The sequence below is a fragment of the Danio rerio genome, chromosome 4 (genome assembly GCF_049306965.1).
Source record: "Danio rerio strain Tuebingen ecotype United States chromosome 4, GRCz12tu, whole genome shotgun sequence".
Lineage (NCBI taxonomy): Eukaryota > Metazoa > Chordata > Actinopteri > Cypriniformes > Danionidae > Danio > Danio rerio.
The window spans coordinates 38,450,203-38,467,554 of record NC_133179.1 but is presented as its reverse complement, the minus strand read 5'-3'; the positions used below and the strand labels follow the sequence as shown (position 1 = coordinate 38,467,554).

Sequence of the window (17,352 nt, the reverse complement as noted above, 5' to 3'; positions counted from 1 at the left end):
TAATTTAAACCCACTTATTTAAAATACTCAGCGCAGCCTGCCCTGGGCTAAGCCTATAAATAAAGAAATAAATATTTATATGAGGCCTTCTTTTAATATGTATATTTTTATTATCTTTCTTACCTTTTGTGTATTTGATGTTCTTCTGTGTTTTGATGCTCTTGTTAGTGCTTTGAGTTTGAGAAAAGCGCAATATAAATAAAGTGTATTATTTTACTATTATAGCTAAATCAACATCAATAGGATCCCATTTTTATGTGAAACTGCTGCCTGCCATCTTGACCAGGTCTCACTGGAAGAAGAGACAGTACTGTCACAATGTATATTCTAAACGTCTCTTCATGTCCATTATTATTTACATATTTAATCAATTTCCTCCTCTCTTGCATATGTCCTCCATCAAATCTAACATGTTCTCTAGAACTCTACAGTCTCCACATTAATCCTGTTCCTGAACTCCATTAATGTCAGTGTTGAGTTTAGTGGAGTGTGTCCTCACCTCAGTCTAGTTCACATCACTTCCTCCTCTCTGTTTCACACACACACGTTTATTTGTCTCCACTAATATTTTAATGTTATATAAATGTTGTCTCTTCTCATCTTAATCCTAAACTCCTCATCATTCTGTCTGAATATTTCCCTTGATAATAGATTTATTTCAGCTTTTCCTCCATCATCTGTCTTCCTCCTCTTCATCGTCTCCTGTTCAGATTGATCAGCAGTCTGATGTCCATGTGTTCCTCTATGTGCAGGTCTCCAACAGAACTCAACCGTCCCTCTTTTTGATATAGACCATACAGAAGTGTGAACAGCTCATGTGTTAAAGCTCCTCTAGATGACCTGCGGCTGATTAAAGATGTTCAACTGATGCTGAGTCTGAACACATCAGCCCCAGGGTGAGCGCTGAGATGCCAAAATAAAAGTACAGGAGGTCACATTTAATATATTTACATTTATGCATATAAGATTTCTGATAAGGCGACACAGTGGCGCAGTAGGTAGTGCTGTCACCTCACATCAAGAAGCTCACTGGATTGAGCCTCGGCAGGGTCAGTTGGCGTTTCTGTGTGTTCTCCCTGCGTTTGCATGGGTTTCCTCAGGATGCTCCGGTTTCCCCCACAGTCCAAAGATTACAGGTACAGGTGAATTGGGTAGGCTAAATTGTCAGTAGTGTATGAGTGTGTATGGATGTTTCCCTGAGATGGGTTGCATCTGGAAGGGCATCTGCGTTTCATGCTGCTGTGGTGACCTCAGATTAATAAAGGGACTAAGCCAAAAAGAAAATGAATGAATAAATAATAAATATATTCCAGTTTCATTAGATCTCTGAGGCGACTGTACATTTCTTGAGTTTCTAAACTGAATTGAGATCGGGTGTCAGCTGATGTGTTCTGGACATTTTCCTCGCTCCACTTCAGAAAGCCGCCACTAAACCCTGAACCAGAACTGTTGGTTGCAGTTTGTTGCCATTATAAATCTCAGAACTGTCAGTGTTTTAAGCTCATCATATTAATCTAACAGAAAAGATAAAAACACTTTCATAAATAACATTTTCATGAAATAAATCAATTATAAATACATTAAACTTAAAGAGCATGGAGTAATGTTTCAGAAGGAAGAGCACACTGCTGACTCCGCTTATTTTGATGGGGTTCATGCTGAAGGAGTTCAATCGACATGTACATTAAACTGCATCTGGACACATATTGGCTGGACAGAAAGCACCAAGCCTTAAATAAAAACTAATAAAATCTTCTTTCAGGGGAAGCTCGCTTGTATAAAAAGTGTAGAATGATGCTGAGTCGTCAAGAAAAGTCACAGAAGAGCCGAAGCCAACTGAGCAGAACACAGTAGTGGGGGGTCAAGACTATTGCTCTCAAGGACAGAGCCCTTCATGTACTGTATGTCAACAGAAGTGCCGGCCGCTTGTGCTTTCACTTCAGTTAATAGTTGTTTATTTCTCTCAGTCCTGGAAGTCCTGCTTTAAGTTTGTGGCGTTCTGTTCAGTTTTATCTGTGAGGACAGAAGTAAGACAGGTACTCAGTCTTCTAGCACAGAGTCATTGTGTTTGATCTAGACTGGCTCATCACTAATGCCTGAAGCACATCTGACTCCATGTGTTTCTGAAAGGGTTCAAATAAATTCAACCCAACGCAGAAAACATTTACACAGTGATGTAGCCCAGATCAGTGAGGCTCGCTGGCCATGTTAGTGGATGTAAACTAAACACTGCATTTGTCCCAGCCCTCGCCTCTTGGATTTCTTGAAGCAGTAAGTGGATGAGGTTATAAGAGATTATCATGTGCTTTAACAGTCAGAGGAATGATTGTGGAGCTGTGGAGCATTATTTACACATGCATAAATGTGTGGTGGGAAAGAAGAAGAACTGGGAGAACTTTCAACATTTCTGTCGTAAACCAAAGCTATCTGTTATGTCCCTGAGGCACTTCTCTGAAATTGCATGTAGAAACAAATTAATCAAATACACACAGTGTCTACATTTTTTTCAGTATTACAACTATTTACTTGAGTTATTTTCTTGTGATAAATAAAAATAAAATTAAAAATAAGATTTATTTTAAATGAAAAACCCTCAATATAAACTCAACCCTATTACGCTAGCATTGTTCCACCTATAGCAATTTATATGTATTATTACATCACAGACAGGAAGTGACATCATTCAGCTCTCTTTAACGGTGCAAAAGAAGGCGAGATATATTGTCATTTATTTAATTTCTTTGAGGTTTATTATGGTTAGGAAGGGTACGGTCAAGCTTAACAATTCAACCCTGTAACGTAAAACTAAGATGGAGTATGATTGTTTTCTTAATTCCAAACAATATGACATATTCTAGTTTAACTGCTACCATGTGGACCTTCTCTTTTAAACCACACGAGGAGCAGTGGCCATTTTGTTTCAGTAACTCAACCCCGTCACACTCGACCCCGTCACTCATCTCATTGTTTCAGGGTTGTAAACGTGTTACAGGATTGATATTTTCTCCTAATTTATCAAGAACATTTCAGTAAATATACACTGACTATAACTTTATTTAGTCACTGAGAGAATATTTGAAGCAGTGTTTCCACTGAAACTGTGACACAATCTTATCTCAGACATGGCGCCCGTATTAGCAGCAGATTTTATATTGAATGTGTCACGAGTTTCATCATGAGTTAAAGCTGATCAAATCAGAACATGTGAAGTAAAAAAAGACTTTAATTATGTAAACAGTTCATTTGTTCATCTCAATGTCATGTGACAATTAGCCAATGTTAGAGAGGGGGTCATTAAGGGCAGAATTCATCTTGATATTAGAGATAAAGAGGCTTCAGCTGTCAAAAGGTTGAGGAATATCTGGTGGTCTTCTGCTGCTGTAGCCCATCCGCCTCAAGGTTGGACGTGTTGTGTTCAGAGATGCTCTTCTGCAGACCTTGGTTGTAACAAGTGCTTATTTGAGTTACTGTTGCCTTTCTATCAGCTGGAAACAGTCTGGCAATTCTCCTCTGACCGCATCAACAAGTCATCTGAGCCCACAGAACTGCCGCTCACTGGATATTTCCTCCCCTAGAGATGGTTGTGCGTGAAAATCCCAGTAGATCAGCAGTTTCTGAAATACTCAGAGCACAGAGCAGCCCGTCTGGCTGTATAATTCTATTATTATTATTATTATTAAGAATTTTATTAAGAAGACACATTAAGTTTTCTGCTGCAGTTTTTCTTGATGTTCCAGGAAATAAAGGTTTAGTCATGATGTAGCTGCTGCTCCTGTTCACTGCAGGTTCTGTTCAGCAGTATATTTGGGAACACAGGCCTTTATCAGCATTTGTAAAGGTTACTAACGCTCTAGTTACCTGCAGCACTTCACTCTTCTGAATTCTGACTGTAGTTTGGTTTAATGAAGTTTAATGTCATCTCAGTGTGATCAATGCCTAAATGTTTTACTTAAATAAAAAAGTGTTTTGGTTTAGTCTTAGATTTAATTTCACATTAATTAAAACAAATTAACATTGAAATGAAAATGTCTCCTCAACCCTGTTACGGTCTTCAACCCCGTCACTGTATTCTCCACCCTGTTACATTCATATTGTTAAAGGGAAACAATAAAATATAGAAAAACCTCTTGCTGAGGACCAGCCGCCATGTTAAAGTCTGACATTGTGAACATGTGGTTTGGGTAAGACATCTAAAGTTAAAGCTATTTTAGAGAAATGAAGAGAGCACAGATGCATAAGTTGTATAATTGTAATTAAATCACATCTGAATCTAAAACTCCTCAGAAATGTGATGTTTTAGCCATTAAACTGGTTTGAGGCACATATGAGCAACAGGGAAATGTTGGTTTTACAGCAATAGCTTTGTGAAATGCTATTATTAAACTCAGTTTAGTCCATTACGGGGTTGAGAATAACGGCTGTCCAAATAAGAATAAAAGAGAAAATAATATAAAGCTTTAATGGCTGAGGTGGGAAAAGATGATGTTGTGAACGCTTCAATTGTGCCTCATGATGTAGGCTATTTAACAATATCATCAACACACTTTTAAACATGAGTTTGCTCAATTTAAAATATTAGCCAACGCCAGAAATGACCCTCTTAAAAAAAACTCTTAAACGTGCGCACACTACAAGATCTGAACACATCGGGCACAGCACACTACAGGATACTATTGAGACGACTGTGCCTGATGGAGCACATCACCCGACAAGAGATTTACAGTTTTAAAGCAATTCTCTCTCCCACACACACACACACACACACACACACACACACACGCACATACACAAACACACACACACACACAAACACACACACAGAAAGACATGCACACACACACACACACACACAAACAAAAGAAAGTGAGACGTACACAACACAGACACACGTGCACACACAATCTCACACACACTCTGTCGCAAACACAAACACAAGACACTCTCACAGACATGCACACACACGGACACGCACATACGCACACACTCACTCTCTCACACACACTCTCTCTCACACACACACACACACACACACTCTCTCTCTCTCACACACACTCACACATGCACACACACACACACACACAACACTCTCACATGCACACACACACACACACACTCTCTCTCTCTCTCACACACACTCACACATGCACACACACACACAACACTCTTACATGCACACACACACACACAACACACATGCACAAACATACACACACAGACACAAACACACACACTCGCTCTCACATACACACACACACACAATCTCACATAAACTCTCTCTCACACACTCACACACAGCTACACACTTTCAAACACACACACACACACACACACACACACACACACACACACACACACTCACACACTCTCTCTCACACACAAACACACACTCACACACAGCTACACACTTTCACACACACACACACACACAGCTACACACTCTCACATTCACACACACACATGCACACACACACTTTGTCTCTCTCTCTCACGCACACATGCACATACACACATGCACATACAAGCACATGCACACAGACACACGCACATACACGCACACACTCTCTCACACACGGACACACGCACATACACGCACACACTCTCTCACACACGGACACACGCACATACACGCACACACTCTCTCTCTCACACACACACACACACACACACACACACAGTCTGTCTCTCTCACTCTCTCACTCTCACACACACACACACTGCTGCTGACTGCTCCTGCAGAGGATTCTGGGTAAATCTCTCGTCAGTCTTCAGCTCAGTTTCACTAATGATCCAGAATAAAGCTCAAACCCAGGGCAGAGCGGCTCAGTGAATGTGGTCTGGACTGAGTGGATGAGGCTCATTGTGTCTCTATAGATGTTGTAGAAGATCAGAGTTCCTGCACTGTGATCCACAAACACGCCTATTCTCCTGCTGAGCCGCTTCACTGGGAGATCAGTGTGTGTGTGATTGTGTATGAATGAGAAACTGGAGGAATCGCAGATCAAACTCCAGGACTGAGCATTACCTCCAAACCAACACTCAACACCTCCTCCCTTCCTCCTGATGCTCTTATATGACACTGATATACACACACCACCACTCCAGTCAATCTCCCAGTAACAGCGTCCACACACACTCTCTCTGCACAACACCTGAGGAAGATAATCAAATCTGTCTGGATGATCAGGATACGGCTGATTCTCTCTCACCCACCTCACCTCTCTGTTCTCCTCAGACAGAATGAGTTGAGTGTGTGCTGTGTTTGGATCCAGAGTGAGGAAACAGACATCTGAACACAAGAACACACATTTATAAACACAGCTGTGTGTGTGTGTGTGTGTGTGCGTGTGTTTGTGTAAGAGAGAGAGAAAGGATGTGTGTGTGTTTGTATGAGAGGATGGAGAGAGGGAGAGTGAGAGAGAGTGTGTGTGTGTGTGTGAGAGAGAATGTGTGCGCTAGTGTGAGAAACTGTTTGTGTGTGAGAGAGTGTGTGTGTGTGAGTGTATGTGTGTGTGCCTGAGAGAGACTGTGTGTGTGTGTGAGAGAGTGTGTGTGTGTGAGTGTATGTGTGTGTGCCTGAGAGAGACTGTGTGTGTGTGTGAGAGAGTGTGTGTGTGTGAGTGTATAGGCTGATTTATACTTCTGCGTCAAACACCGGCGTAGGCTACGGCGCTGACGCATAGCCCTTTGCCGTGGCCGTCGCCGTCACTGATGTGCACCTCTCAAAAATTGTAACTACACGTCGCAACAACGCGTAGCGCAAGCTCTGTGATTGGTCGGCTTGCTAGCGCCGACGAGTCTGGGCGGGACCGAGAGCCGCGCGAATGGCGCGAGCGATTGTTTACAAGTGTGGAGTACCGTGAAGGAGCTCCGGATGGAAAGTTTTGTTTTGTGTTCACCTCATAGTTAAAGTTGTTGCACGTCCGCCGGTTCCTGCATCAAAATGAGCGAGTTTGAGCCACTTGTACATCCAGGAAGTGTTCAGAATAGCAAAACAGAAGCGAAGAAACTCGACACAAAGGAGCATTTACACCTCACTGCCAACTAGCGTTTCGGAAGTGTTAATGCAGACCAACAGAGACAGCGCACAGAAGTATAAATGCACAGCTGCGCGCGTTGCCTGCGCCGTGAGTTGCGCCGGTCACTTGACGCAGAAGTATAAACCAGGCTTATGTGTGTGTTTGTGTGTGTGAGTGTATGTGTGTGTTTGTGTGTGTGTGTGTGCACGCATGTGTGAGTGTCTGTGTGATTGTGTATGTGCATGTGTGAGTGTGAGAGAGAGAGTGTGTGTGTGTATGTGTGTTTGTGTGGGACAGTGTGTGTGTGTGTGTGTGTGTGTGTGTGTGTGTGTGTGCATGGGTACATGCATGCCTGTGTGTGAGAGAGAGAGAGAGAGTGTGTGTGTGTGCGTGCGTGAGTTTGAGTGTGTGTGTTGGTGTTTGTGTGCGTTCATGCGCGTGTGTGTGTGTGTATGTGTGTGTGCATGCGTACATGCGTGCCTGTGTGTGTGAGAGAGAGTGTGTGAGTGTGTGTGTGTGTGTGTGTGTGTGTGTGCGCGTGCATTTCAGTGTGTGAGAGTGTTTGTGTGAGTCTGCGCGTGTATGTGTGTGTGTGTGTGTGTGTGTGTAGTCCTACATTTGTGCAGTCCTGCTGTAATCCTTGTGTGTGTTTGTGTGTGTGTGTGTGTGTGTGTGAGAGAGAGAGATAGAGAGAGTGTGAGTATGAGTATGTGTGTGTGTGTGTGTGTGTGTCTGTGTTTGTGTGAGAGTGTGTATGTGTGTGTGTGTGTGTGTGTGTGTGTGTGTGTGTGCATGTGCTTGCGTGTGCATATTCCTGCGTGTGAGTGTGTGTGTGTGTGTCTGTGTGTGTCTGTGTGTGTGTGTGTGTGTGTGTGAGAGAGAGAGACATGTGTGTGTGCGTGTGTTTGTATGTGAGAGAAAGAGTGTGTGTGTGTGTGTGCGTGCGTGTGTGTGTGTGTGTGCGTGTGTGTGTGTGTAGTCCTACATTTGCGTGGTCCTGCTGTGATCCTCGTGTGTCCTCCATGATCCAGACTGTAAACACACACAGATGGAGAGAATGAGCTGTTTAGTTTCCCCCTCAGCTAATAAGCTAAAGCTAGCACTGAGCCGCTCAGCTACACGCTCCAAACTCTTGAGCTAAAACACACAACACTTGTTGGTTGAGCCGGGATGCACAATGAATGTAACACAGTGCGTTCTTTTCCTCTGCTGTTGGTGAAGCGAGCGCAGATACTGCTCATGTTGATGGAGACACCCTGCTGCAACATTCATTTATTACAGTGATCACACTTAGCTTTGCCATCGTTCTTCAGCACATGCAGCCTTTGAGCACATGTTGCAGTCCATCTCTAAACTATGTTCAGATTATTAAAGCTGCTCGCCAGCGCCCAAGTTCCTGACAGATTAGCAAGTGAAAAATACACATGTGTGCACAGAGAAGAGGAATCCAGATGTTGATTTTAGAACAAGAGTCTGAACATTAATCCAAAGTGTCTGATTCCAGAATCTGAATCCATCTTCAATCCCCAACCCTATTCCTGACCTGATATTGTAGGATTCTTCAGCAGAAATGGAGGAAGAAGTTTCTCTGCTCAGCTCAAATGCTGAAACTGTACAGTGTGTCCCGCTTAATGTCACTGTAACTGAGCCAATACACTCCAACATTTACAGAGGAGATTCATTTCACACTCAATGATTTGCTCTTCATAGACATGACTGGAATACTCTACAAGCTGTATCTTCTGTCTGTCCTCACCCCATAACCCTCACAGAAAACTGAAGCTGATCACAAAAGAGCTTTCTAGTGTCTTTTTAAAGCCATTCAGTGTAAAAGCACAAGGCCAGTGATGCTCCACATACTTGAGTTTGTCCAGTGTGTAGTTTGGATCCTCCAGTTGTTCAGAGAGCAGCTTGACTCCTGAATCTCCTGGATGATTGTAGCTCAGATCCAGCTCTCTCAGGTGTGAGGGGTTTGAAGTCAGAGCTGAAGACAGAAAACCACAGCCTTCCTCTGTCACCATACAGCCAGACAATCTACAAACACAGCAATAGTCCACATCACACAGTTGGACAATCACACATCTCTTTGTGTTGTGAAGATGCTGACTGCTGTTTCTGCTCATGTCAACAGCAGTGATGAACACAAACATCCTGATTAGCTCTCCTTATTGATCGAGCCCTCGCATCAGCAAACACACACACACACACACTCACACACTCAACAAGGACTCGACATCATCTGTAGAAGTGTACAGAGCAAAGACATTGTTCATAATACACCACATCAAGCTGTAAAGTCTGCTGTGAGGAGGAAGAAGACACACTTGAGCTCAGAAGATCATCTTAAAGTCATGTATAAAACACAACAGGAAATGAGCTGATTTCATCATTTATATTGTGATTCTGTTGTGGACTAAAACAAAATGAGCTCAGACAAACACAAACCCGCTCTCTTCATGTGTTCATCACCTGACCCACAGTCACATTCACACTGATGGAGCATTAGGAGACTTTTATTCTGTCAGGAGAGAAACAGCTGATCAATATTCATGACTGCTGACTCTCCTTCACATTCAGCCTTTCCCAGATATTGTTTTAGATGAGCGAGTAATCAGGATTATTTCACACACTTTATCATGAGACTTTTATTTGTTTTCAAGAAACTGAAACTGCACAAATATGAGAGCAGCTCAAACCTTCAGCAGGACACAAAACAGCTTGACTTTAGCGTTTAACTCTGCTGCTTTCACACCTCCAGATCCACTGTTCTGCTCTGAAACAGGATTAACACTGCTATAATGTTTATTTGTGTTCTTGCTGCGCTTCACTATCACACGGAAATGTTGAATGTTGAATTCTTGTGTTTAAAGCGTTTGTCATTCCTCTACTTCAGTGTCTCAGACTCATTCAGAAATGATTATTAAATGCTGGATTAATGCACAAGAGAGTTTGGCGAACACGTTTTACACCTTTTCAAATATATATTATATGTGCGTAAGGGCGTAGGTTTGCGCTTGACATTGGTGGGGACTGGGGACGAGTCACCCCCGCCAAGAATGAATATTGTTTATATATATATATATATATATATATATATATATATATATATATATATATATATATATATATGTTATATATTATATATATATATGTTATATATTATATATATTGCTATTTATTATTTAACTGCTATTAAAATGTATTATTAAGTATTTCCTATTTTCTTACAATTTATTAAGTTAAATTAAATAGTCATGCGCGTAGCCAAGGGGGGTCAAGTGGTTTGAAAGACCAAAAGTTGGATTATTATTATTATGTTTGAATTTATTTCATTATTCAAATGGCCAAATTCTCACTGAGGAAGGCTGAATGCGCTGGCCAGTTTGTTATTTGCCTATAGGCTTCAGTTTTTAATTTAAATCAAGTTAACAGATGTCCCAAAGAAAAGTATAATTATAAAATTGTATATAAAAATAAGTATATTTACATATTTGAAGAGTTTAGATGCAAAAACCTCTAAATGCCATTTCAAGAGTTCACACTTAGCTGATGATTTACAAAGCTTATTTGGCATGCTGTCCCGGGAGAGAGCCCCGAGCTCAAGGGCTCCTCGAGCCCGGGGCTTCCTCCCGTTGGCAGAGCAAGAAGGGAGCCTGAGCTCGGTGGATCTCAGAACTCCCCTGCCGCTGTAGCTAAGGGAACGTAAGGAATTAGACCAGCTTGATTGTTAAGTATGTTGAATGTCTTTGGATGGTGGGAGGAAACCGGAGAGCCCGGGGAAAACCCACGCGGACACGGGAAGGACATACAGACTCCCCACAGAAACACTCACCGGTCCTATCGAACTAGGACCGGCAGTATTCTTGCTGTGTGGTTCACAGTGCTAACCACTGGACCGCCGTGCCGCCCAATTACAGGTAAAGGAGGAGAATAGGGGAGGAGGGGGGTTTCTTCCAAACGAAGATAAAGTGAACTGGAAACTTAGACTATTTATGGTGCCTTAGGGCTCATATGATTGGAAGATTAGTGATTAGCAAATGCGAGACTGGACGTGATAAATCATAAGCACGTGATCCTCTCGAAATTAGTTTATGAATAAACTTCACTTCAAGAGTTCACACTTAGCTGATGATTTACAAAGCTTATTTGGCATGCTGTCCCGGGAGAGAGCCCCGAGCTCAAGGGCTCCTCGAGCCCGGGGCTTCCTCCCGTTGGCAGAGCAAGAAGGGAGCCTGAGCTCGGTGGATCTCAGAACTCCCCAAAATGCAGAATTAATCGCTCGGGACAGCAGCCGCGTATTCGAAGAAAAAACCCCCCAAAAGGCAGGAAATTTAGAGCTATATCCGGCTGCTGGATATAGTAGAAGAAAAGAGGTTAAATGCATGGGCATTAATTAGATAGGATTAATAAGGGTGAAAAGAGGATTCTAATAACTCTTGCTGGAGTTAGAGTTTGAAGGAACCCCTGCGGGGGTCATGGTTTTCGGGGTTAAGAAGAAGGGGAGAATAGGAGGTTTGAAGCAGTGAAAGAGAACTTTGAGAGAATCTTGTAGGAGTTGGAGCTCTAAGTGACCCCTGCGGGGGCCAGAGTAGAGTGAAGGTATGGAGCAGAGAGTGGAGGAGAGTAGCTCTTACGAAAGATGGAGCTTTGTGAGAGTTTGAGTTTAGAGCGGCCTCTGCGGAGGTTAGAGCTTGAGGGTAGGGTGTAGATAGGAGTGACCTCTGCGGAGGTTAGAGCTTGAGGGTAGGGAGTAGATAGGAGCGACCTCTGCGGAGGTTTGAGCTTGAAGGTAGGGTGTAGATAGGAGCGACCTCTGCGGAGGTTTGAGCTTGAAGGTAGGGTGTAGATAGGAGCGACCTCTGCGGAGGTTTGAGCTTGAAGGTAGGGTGTAGATAGGAGCGACCTCTGCGGAGGTTTGAGCTTGAAGGTAGGGTATAGATAGGAGTGACCTCTGCGGAGGTTTGAGCTTGAAGGTAGGGTGTAGATAGGAGCGACCTCTGCGGAGGTTTGAGCTTGAAGGTAGGGTATAGATAGGAGTGACCTCTGCGGAGGTTTGAGCTTGAAGGTAGGGTGTAGATAGGAGCGACCTCTGCGGAGGTTTGAGTTTGAAGGTAGGGTATAGATAGGAGTGACCTCTGCGGAGGTTTGAGCTTGAGGATAGGGTGTAGATAGGAGTGACCTCTGCGGAGGTTAGAGCTTGAGGGTAGGGAGTAGATAGGAGCGACCTCTGCGGAGGTTTGAGCTTGAAAGTAGGGTGTAGATAGGAGTGACCTCTGCGGAGGTTTGAGCTTGAGGATAGGGTGTAGATAGGAGTGACCTCTGCGGAGGTTAGAGCTTGAGGGTAGAGAGTAGATAGGAGCGACCTCTGCGGAGGTTTGGGCTTGAAGGTAGGATGTAGATAGGAGTGACCTCTGCGGAGGTTTGAGCTTGAGGGTAGGGTGTAGATAGGAGCGACCTCTGCGGAGGTTTGAGCTTGAAGGTAGGGTGTAGATAGGAGTGACCTCTGCGGAGGTTTGAGCTTGAGGGTAGGGTGTAGATAGGAGTAACCTCTGCGGAGGTTTGAGCTTGAGGGAAGGGTGTAGATAGGAGTGACCTCTGCGGAGGTTAGAGCGACCTCTAAGGAGGTTAGAGCTTGAGGGTAGGGTGTAGATAGGAAAACATAGATATCTGTGAGTGGAAGAGAGGATTTGTATAACTCTTGCGAGAGTTGGAGCTCGGAGCGACCTCGTGGAAGTCCGAGTTTGAATAACAAATTGAGGTTGCTGGAATGCTAACTGTAATGGCCATTAGGGGCGTCCTTGGCAAAACCTGTAGGGGTGCCATTGTTGGACGATTAGGCTTCTGCTGAGTTTGGTTAGGATGACTCTAGCGAGAATTGAGGCTCTATTAGGTACCTTTGTGAGTTGGAGCCTTGTGGGAAGTTGCTTGGGGGTTGGTTAGAGCCTTTTGTGCTTCTTTGAGGTGGTATTTACTGAGGCGTATGTAAGATTTAAAAGCTTCAGAAGACCAGCGACCAAGGGTCTGGATCTGATTGTGTGAGAGCCCGTTAGAGGCTGCTGTAGTGGCTGCGCCAATCCTGAATGAGTGGCTGGAAAAAGGCTCTGGGGAAAAACCTGATAGGCGAAGAATTTCTTTAAGGTGTTTTTGGAACCAGAATCGAGAAACTGGACGGTTAGCGTCGTCAGTAAAAAGCGGGGCCATAGGGTTAGCTTCTTGAGATTTTCTTAGATTAAGATAGGCTAGGAGGGTTTGGAATGGGCGAGTAGGAGAAGGTATGTCGAAAATGAGGATAGAGTGTCCTTTCTGGGTTTGATCTGTTTTGCTTTGTTTGATAAGGAAAGAGATGGTTTCCTTATCTTGCAAAGCTAGATCTGAGATAGTGGGGTGGAGTAGAGGGTTAAATTTAGATGTAACTGTTAATTCGGAACATCTAAGAAACCCGAAAAATGCTAGATTAAACATAGCATCTAAGGTGCGGGCTGTATGGGAGGAAATATACCCTTTGCGAAGGGTGTGGATGCATGAGGTAAGGATTTTGAGTGTGATGGGTTGTCTGGCATCAGGGCTGGTGGGGTGGTTTTTCTGAATACCCTTGATAAGAAGGGAGGTTTGCGAATTTGAGATGGCGTCGGAAGGAGACCCATGGATTAATTTGTGAAAGAACTGGATCCCGCTAAGGTAGCTCTTTATTGAACTGGCTTGTAGATGATTTGCGGTGTGAAGGTGGGATATAAAGGAAGTGATAGAGAGGAGAGAAAAATCAGGAAAAGGAAGTTGGTGTATAATATGGAATTGTTTGAACGAATTCCATGCTGTGAGGTATGCATTGAGGGTTCTAGGAGCTATTGCTTGCAGGATGAGAGATAGAGAAGTTTGGTGAAGATTATGAAGTGGGTGGTTTATGGCAATATCGTTTCTGAATACGGAGGTACAGGCGTTGGGTGAGGGTCTGCTTCCGGGGCCAGTTGCCAGAATTTCTGTAGAGAGAAGCGAGAGAGAGAGTCAGCAATTTGGTTTTTGCAACCAGGTACGTGTTCAGCAATCAAGATAAATTGTTTTTTAGCAGAAATCCAGATAAGACGTCTTAAAAATGGCATAAGTGCTTGGGAGTGGGAGCGCCTTTTGTTGATGCAATGCACTGTGGCTTCGTTATCGCAGTGAATGAGAATGCTAAAAGTAGACCATTCGTCCCCCCACAAGATGGCTGCTGCGACAATGGGGTAGAGTTCGAATAGGGCTGAAGAACATTGGTCTTTTGGAATGGAATTGAATTGGGGTGGCCATGTTGAGGCAAACCAGTGTCCTTTGTAGTAGCCGCCGAAACCAATAGAGGGGGCAGCATCTGTGTATAGGTTAATGTCGATGGGGGAAGTTGTTAAGTCGCTATAGAAAAAGGAACAGCCGTTCCATTGCTTAAGGAAAGAGATCCATAAGCAGAGTTCGTCGCGACTTGGTTTAGAGAGAATAATTATTTCTTCTAAACCTTGAACTGTGGTGGATAGTTGAAGGAGGTGTGAAATAAAGGGGCGGCCCTGTGGAATGATGCGCATAGCGAAATTTAGATGGCCGAGAATTGATAGGAGTTCTCGTTTTGTGCACATCTGTTTTTCGAGGAAGATTTGGGATAGAGAAATGATCCGATCGATCTTCTCTTTGGGAAGGGATGCTTGAAATTTGTGCGAGTCTAGATTAATGCCCAGAAATTCGATTGAAGTACTGGGACCTGAAGTTTTTTCCTCTGCTAGAGGAATTCCGAGATCAGCGAAAACTTGTTGGGTGATCGCTAGGTGTTTGGCTGGAGGAGATGACGGGGGAGAAATAATGAGAAAATCGTCTAGAAGGTGGATGAGGTATGGAATTCCGTAATTATTGGATAGAATCCAGCATAATGCTTCTGACATCATGTCAAATATTTTTGGGCTGCTTTTGCATCCGAAGGTTAGTCGGACTGCAAAATAGAATTGGTTGCGCCAATAAATGCCAAAAAGGTGCCAGAAGTCTGGGTGGATTGGCATGATTTTAAAGGCAGAAGAGATGTCTACTTTGGCTAGCCAGGCGTTGTGGCCGGCTATCTTAATGAGAGAGATTGCTTGATCAATGTCGTGATAGTTGAGCGTATATTCTTCTAGTGGAATCGTGCTGTTAATGCTAGGGAAAGAGGAATTGTGTGGGGACGAAAGGTCGACTATGAGGCGTTTTTTGCCGGAAAATTTTCGTGTTGCGACACCAATAGGGCTAATGCGTGAAATATTGAATGGAGGAGCCTTAAAAGGTCCGATCATAAATTTGTTGTCGATTTCTTTTTTAATAAGATAATCGACTGTTTCGGGTTCGGAGGTCGCAGACTGCAGGTTGGGACAGATTAAATTAAGAGAAGGGAGAGCTGCAACACCTGGGTGGAATCCGTGGGTTAGACCTGCAATGAGAAAATCAGAAAAGTTAGTGTCAGGGTGAGACTTTAGTTCCCGAGCAAGGTTAGAAATATTCACAGGAGTCGACAAATAATTTTTTGATTTTTTATTATTAGCTCTTAGGATTTGGCAGATTATCTTAGCGTGGGCGCCGCCGCAGTAGGAGCACAGGTGAAGGTATCGGCATGGCATTCTATGACATCTACCCAAGTTGAAGTTTTGGCAGATGTCGCGGCTAGGAAGAGAGGGTTTATTAGGGATAGAAAAAATAGAAGAAATGTTACGACTGGAAGGGTTAGGAACGTAGCTGGTAGATTTAGAAGGAGGTTGAGTTGGATCAGGAAGAGGGTTAACTAAAGGACAGGAGGTAGTGGGGTGCAGACAGGAGCGACAGACAGCACAGGTTAGATTGCGGCAACCCAAAAATACCCTGTTGTGGAGCTCAGTGTCCAAAGCCCCCCAGTAGGGACACTGATTCCACTGGGTAACGCGCAGAGCGCATTTAGCGGAGAATAGCTTGTGGTAAGTGAAAAAGTGGGTGCCCCCATAGGATAACGCGAGCTCGGCAATAATTGCCATGTAATCGTTAAGCTCGCGTCTCCTATGGGGATATACTGAACAAATTGTGTCGGTGAATCTTGAAAAGGCTATGCAAAATTCGGCTAAGGTTAGGGTGCGGGACTGATTATTAACTGAAGATTTGAGGGATACTGAAAATTCGCCGCAATCAACCTGGCGTTCTGCCGCAGGGGGTGCTATAGGTGAGAGGAGTGAAATGAGGTCAATATCCGCACCTGAGAGGATTAGGTTGCGGGCTGAATTAGAGATGGGTGGAGGTTCCATAGCTAGAGCGTTATTCGGCGGTGGGAGGGGCGTGGCAGATGACAGAGTGAAAGGGGGGCGTGTAGAAGAAACTTGATTAGGAATAGAAAAGGAGCAGGTAGGGTTAGAGTTAGAGTGAGCGAGGGGAAGTGAAGAAGAAAAAGATGGAATATTGATTGGAGGATTTTGAGATGCAAAAGGCAGGTTTTGGGAGGGAGGGGGGGGAGCGGAAGAGGAGGGGGGGGGGAAAGAAGAGGATTGATTTGGAGGAAGAGCAGGGGGAGCAGAAATAGCAGGATGAAACTGAGCATTGGAGGTAGAAGGGAGATGAGGGCTAATGAGAGAGCTAGAGGGGGCGGGGGGCCAGGAGAAGGGGGTAGAAAGAGTTAGAGGGAGAGGGAGAGAGGCTGGGTTCTCTTGAATGGAGTCCTGCTGTGGGAGAATGAGTGACGTCATCGGAGGCGGCTGGGTTTCCTGGTGTTGCGATCTTGCGTGGGAGTGGCTTGCTGTGTGTTTTTGTTTTGACTTCTTCTTTCCTGGTTGTGAACGGGAGGCTTGCGGGTATGGAGTGAATCGAATCGGATTTTCCTGAGCGGCTGATCTTGGAGGAGGACTTGCAGAGGGAAGGGAGTCCGATGTTGCGTTTTTGTAAAGTTTAAGGAGTTCCGGTTTTTTGAGATTTTTGGGAGCGTTGATTCCGAGGATGGCGAGCTTGTTCCTGATTTCTGATACGGTGATTCTACTTGGATGGATGACTGAGGAGGTTGCGGAGATATAAGATGAGGTAGGTGAAGAGATTTGTTGCCTTGGAGTGGATTGCGTTGGTGATAAGTTTTGACGGGACCTAGTAGCGGTGGAGCGTGTCATGCGTCGGCCTCTTGTGACGGCCTCGGGTTCGGGTTGAGAGCCAGGCGGAGCGGGGAGAGGTTGGTTTTCGGAGGGAGAGTTGAGAAGGTCTGGCTGGTTGTTAGCTTGCTCGTTGATGTTCTCGTTGTTCATGATGGCTTGTTTGTTGGAGATATTGATTGTTGGAGGGAATAGAAGATAGCGGTAGCAGTTGCGGATGATAATGATGTTGATGATGATGAATAAATGCTGGATCT

At 44.2% G+C, this 17,352-nt stretch overlaps 1 protein-coding gene across 24 annotated transcripts in view; it reads right to left on the bottom strand.

The window, feature by feature from the left end:
- Positions 1-535: 535 nt before the first annotated feature.
- The window catches only part of LOC137491075 (NLR family CARD domain-containing protein 3-like), a 76,970-nt gene continuing 60,153 nt past the window's right edge, over positions 536-17,352 (bottom strand). For 5 of the 24 annotated variants that reach the window (XM_073947288.1, XM_073947287.1, XM_073947290.1 and 2 more), the window contains 4 exons: positions 8,877-9,050; positions 8,002-8,048; positions 6,216-6,286; positions 3,206-3,648 (listed from right to left, as the gene is read on the bottom strand). In XM_073947288.1, coding sequence (XP_073803389.1) covers positions 3,553-3,648; positions 6,216-6,286; positions 8,002-8,048; positions 8,877-9,050 — 388 coding nt within the window. In that variant the 3' untranslated portion in view covers positions 3,206-3,552. Of the gene's footprint in view, positions 2,014-3,205; positions 3,649-4,435; positions 6,287-8,001; positions 8,049-8,876; positions 9,051-17,352 lie in introns of those variants that run through there. The other 19 variants (XM_068220131.2, XM_068220130.2, XM_073947285.1 and 16 more) reach the window with 9 other exon arrangements.